We start from the raw sequence: 5,000 nt of genomic DNA, 5'->3' as shown, positions 1-5,000 counted from the left end.
TAGTAGTGTGTCTGTGATGTGAGGATCTCCCAGCCTCACCCCCCTGTGACTGATGCATGTTTGATATCACACTTTAGGGACAAGTTATTTTCAGACACGTTCTAAGCAGTGAGGAACATTTTGCCAGAGTAAAAAGCGCAGCCCAAGAACTTGAGTTACCTTCTTTAGCTTCTCTGTTGTGTACGTTCACAGCCTGCTTGAAATAAAACCATTACAAATTCTGCCTCTTGCCAAACCCATCAGGGATGTTTGTTTGAGCAATGCTGACATCTTTGTATTTCTTTAAAAAGAGAAAATGTTGTGTCTTTTTAAGTTCAGAAGAGTTCAGTATTTGTTTAGTGGATGTGGAGGAGCTTTGATGTTGCAGCTTCTGTAAGGAGGGACGATGCTCCTTCCTCCCCCAGTGGCCCAGCTAGCTCTCTTTCATGTCTCCTCTTCCTCCTCCTCCTCTTCCTCCTCCTCCTCTCCAGGCTGTCTATTCCCTCCTCCCAGTGTAGGAGGGGGAGGAGAGGGGGAGGACAGAGAAGACTGTTGTCTCTGTCCTGAGCTCAGCTCCGAGTGGAGAGGTCCACCCAGGCCATTTCTATAGTTTGGACTGTTCCAGTGCTTGAAGGATTCTTTTTTGTATTGAGTATTTACTTTCTATTATATATATGGACTGCAGCTTTAACATTTAGCATTTAGCGGGAGATACTGTGTGTGTGTGTGTGTGTGTGTGTGTGTGTGTGTGTGTGTGTGTGGGTGTCTGTGTGTGTGTGTGTGTGTGTGTGTGTGTGTGTGTGTGTGTGTGTGTGTGTGTGTGTGTGTGTGGAGCAGATAGACAGTGGAGATGGGAGGAAACAGGACATGATTCAGCAGTCAGCCTCCATCTGTGAATATGGTCGTTAATTCATCTGAGTCTGTAGTTTAACAGGAGTCTGTAGTATAACAGGAGTCTGTAGTTTAACAGGAGTCTGTAGTGAGTCTGTAGTATAACAGGAGTCTGTAGTGTAACAGGAGTCTGTAGTTTAACAGGAGTCTGTAGTTTAACAGGAGTCTGTAGTGTAACAGGAGTCTGTAGTTTAACAGGAGTCTGTAGTGAGTCTGTAGTGTAACAGGAGTCTGTAGTGAGTCTGTAGTGTAACAGGAGTCTGTAGTGAGTCTGTAGTTTAACAGGAGTCTGTAGTGAGTCTGTAGTTTAACAGGAGTCTGTAGTGAGTCTGTAGTTTAACAGGAGTCTGTAGTTTAACAGGAGTCTGTAGTGAGTCTGTAGTGTAACAGGAGTCTGTAGTGAGTCTGTAGTTTAACAGGAGTCTGTAGTGTAACAGGAGTCTGTAGTGAGTCTGTAGTTTAACAGGAGTCTGTAGTTTAACAGGAGTCTGTAGTGAGTCTGTAGTGTAACAGGAGTCTGTAGTGAGTCTGTAGTTTAACAGGAGTCTGTAGTGTAACAGGAGTCTGTAGTGAGTCTGTAGTTTAACAGGAGTCTGTAGTGAGTCTGTAGTTTAACAGGAGTCTGTAGTGTAACAGGAGTCTGTAGTGAGTCTGTAGTTTAACAGGAGTCTGTAGTGAGTCTGTAGTATAACAGGAGTCTGTAGTGAGTCTGTAGTATAACAGGAGTCTGTAGTTTAACAGGAGCTGCTGAGTCTCTAGAAACGTCTGAGTCTGCTGGGAGGTGGAGCAGCACAGATGTGTGTGTGTGATCTGTGTGATCTGTGTGATCTGTGTGTGTGTGTGATCTGTGTGATCTGTGTGTGTGTGTGATCTGTGTGATCTGTGTGTGTGTGTGATCTGTGTGATCTGTGTGATCTGTGTGTGTGTGTGTGATCTGTGTGTGTGATCTGTGTGATCTGTGTGTGTGATCTGTGTGATCTGTGTGATCTGTGTGTGTGATCTGTGTGTGTGTGTGTGTGTGTGTGTGTGTGTGTGATCTGTGTGTGTGTGTGTGTGTGTGTGTGTGTGTGATCTGTGTGTGTGATCTGTGTGTGTGTGTGATCTGTGTGTGTGTGTGTGTGTGTGTGTGTGTGTGTGTGATCTGTGTGTGTGTGTGTGTGTGTGTGTGTGTGTGATCTGTGTGTGTGTGTGTGTGTGTGTGTGATCTGTGTGTGTGATCTGTGTGTGTGTGTGTGATCTGTGTGTGTGTGTGTGTGTGTGTGTGTGTGATCTGTGTGTGTGTGTGTGTGTGTGTGTGTGTGTGTGATCTGTGTGTGTGTGTGTGTGTGTGTGATCTGTGTGTGTGATCTGTGTGTGTGTGTGTGATCTGTGTGTGTGTGTGATCTGTGTGTGTGTGTGTGTGTGTGTGTGTGTGTGTGTGTGTGATCTGTGTGTGTGTGTGGGGGCGGGGGGAGGCAGCGGAGGGGTGAGAAAAAGGTTAATAAGAAAACAAACAAAAAACCTCCAAAAACCTCTGGTTTTAACGTCCGTACTCATCCTCTCCTCCTCTCATGGTAGACTAGTAGACTGGTTTACCCTCCTCCCATGGTAGACTAGTAGACTGGTTTACCCTCCCATGGTAGACTAGTAGACTGGTTTACCCTCCCATGGTAGACTGGTAGACTGGTTTACCCTCCTCTCATGGTAGACTAGTAGACTGGTTTACCCTCCTCCCATGGTAGACTAGTAGACTGGTTTACCCTCCTCCCATGGTAGACTAGTAGACTGGTTTACCCTCTCATGGTAGACTAGTAGACTGGTTTACCCTCACATGGTAGACTAGTAGACTGGTTTACCCTCCCATGGTAGACTAGTAGACAGGTTTACCCTCACATGGTAGACTAGTAGACTGGTTTACCCTCCCATGGTAGACTAGTAGACAGGTTTACCCTCCCATGGTAGACTGGTTTACCCTCACATGGTAGACTAGTAGACTAGTTTACCCTCCTCCCATGGTAGACTGGTTTACCCTCACATGGTAGACTAGTAGACTGGTTTACCCTCACATGGTAGACTAAACCCTGTCCTTCCCCTGGCCTCCCCTAGGTGGAGCTGTTCTAAACCCTGTCCTTCCCCTGGCCTCCCCTAGGTGGAGCTGTTCTAAACCCTGTCTTTCCCCTGGCCTCCCCTAGGTGGAGCTGTTCTAAACCCTGTCCTTCCCCTGGCCTCCCCTAGGTGGAGCTGTTCTAAACCCTGTCTTTCCCCTGGCCTCCCCTAGGTGGAGCTGTGCAGTAGGAAGCTGGAGCGTGCAGAGCAGCTGATTGGAGGGCTCGGCGGGGAGAAGAGCCGGTGGAGTGAGACAGCGTTTAACTTGGGAGAGCTGTACACCAACCTGACAGGAGACATCCTCATCTCTGCTGCCATCGTGGCTTACCTGGGCGCCTTCACCTCCAGCTACAGACAGGTGTGTGTGTGTGTGTGTGTGTGTGTGTGTGTGTGTGTCTGTGTGTGTGTGTGTGTGTCTGTGTGTGTGTGTGTGTGTGTGTGTCAGTTGGCCTCCGTCACCACTGAGAGATCAAATCAAATCAGACTTTATATACAGTATATAACACCTTTATATACTGTATATAACACCTTTATATACTGTATATAACACAATACAAGGTGCTTAACAATACAATATAAATACAACAATACAGTGAAAATAAACAGTAATATAAGGACATGATAGTATAGGAAATAGGAGACATGGTAGAACAGAGACCAGCGCAGCACAGTAGAAGAGGCTACATTAAAATAAGATGGATTAAGAGAAAGCTAAGATAAAACGCTGTCTTCAGAATTCTTTTAAAGGTGTTTCCAGATGGTGAGGCCCTCAGCTCCTCTGGCAGGCTGTTCCTCTGGCAGGCTGTTCCAGAGGCCAGGTTTCAGATGGTGAGGCCCTCAGCTCCTCTGGCAGGTTGTTAGGGTTAGGGTTAGGGTTAGGTTAGGTTCCTAACCCTAACCCTCAGCTCCTCTGGCAGGCTGTTCCTCTGGCAGGCTGTTCCTGAGGCCAGGACCAGAGACACTAAATGCCGCCTCCCCGTAGTTGTTTGTCCTCAACCAGGGAACCACTGAAAGGCCAGAGGACCTGAGTGATCTAGAGGACCTGAGTGATCTAGAGGACCTGAGTGATCTAGAGGACCTGAGTGATCTAGAGGACCTGAGTCATCTAGAGGACCTGAGTGATCTAGAGGACCTGAGTGATCTAGAGGACCTGAGTCATCTAGAGGACCTGAGTGATCTAGAGGACCTGAGTGATCTAGAGGACCTGAGTGATCTAGAGGACCTGAGTGATCTAGAGGACCTGAGTGATCCAGAGGACCTGAGTGATCTAGAGGACCTGAGTCATCTAGAGGACCTGAGTGATCTAGAGGACCTGAGTGATCTAGAGGACCTGAGTGATCTAGAGGGAGCATATATTAAAACATGTCTGACAAGTATTCAGGCACTAGTCCATTGAGTGATTTGAACACCAATAAAAGGATATTATAATCTATCCTAAAACTGACAGGCAACCAATGAAGGGACTTTAGGACAGGTGAGATGTGTGCTCTGCTTCTGGTCTTGGTCGGTACACATGCTGCTGCATTCTGAATGATCTGGAGCTTATTTAGAGCTTTCTGAGGTAGAGCAGAAAGGAGAGCGTTGCAGCAATCAGCCTGCAGACAGAGGAGAGGACAGGACATGTTCAGGATTGAACTGCTTTTCTCTGAAGACCTGATTCACACACCTGACTCTGGTCTGAACATGTCACTGAACATCAAACAGGCCTGAATCTGATCTGAACACACCTGACTCTGGTCTGAACACACCTGACTCTGGTCTGAACACACCTGACTCTGATCTGAACACACCTGACTCTGGTCTGAACACACCTGACTCTGGTCTGAACATCTAAACACAGCAGTATTTATATACAACAACACTGATGACTCTAATGACATCATCATGATCTGAATTATGACTGTCTGTCTCTGAACACCTCAGGAGAGGGGGGGGGGGTGGAGAGGAGGAGGAGAGGGGAGGGGAGGGGAGGAGAGGGGAGGGGAGGAGAGGAGAGGAGAGGAGAGGGGAGGAGAGGAGGGAGAAGAGACCTCTTACTTTACCCT

General features: G+C 47.4%; 1 protein-coding gene across 1 annotated transcript in view; it reads left to right on the top strand.

Annotated features, from left to right (window-relative positions):
• Positions 1 to 5,000, top strand: part of dnah7 (dynein, axonemal, heavy chain 7) — a gene marked incomplete at both ends in the record, with an annotated part of 69,066 nt that overhangs the window by 55,170 nt on the left and 8,896 nt on the right. Inside the window, 1 exon segment of the mRNA XM_083682018.1 lies at positions 3,128 to 3,313. Within this exon segment, the coding sequence (XP_083538144.1) occupies positions 3,128 to 3,313 (186 nt within the window).

Source organism: Argentina silus (genome assembly GCF_951799395.1).
Source record: "Argentina silus genome assembly, chromosome: 12".
NCBI classification, from domain to species: domain Eukaryota; kingdom Metazoa; phylum Chordata; class Actinopteri; order Argentiniformes; family Argentinidae; genus Argentina; species Argentina silus.
Note: the sequence above shows the minus strand (reverse complement) of the source record. Positions and strands in the feature narration are given on the sequence as shown.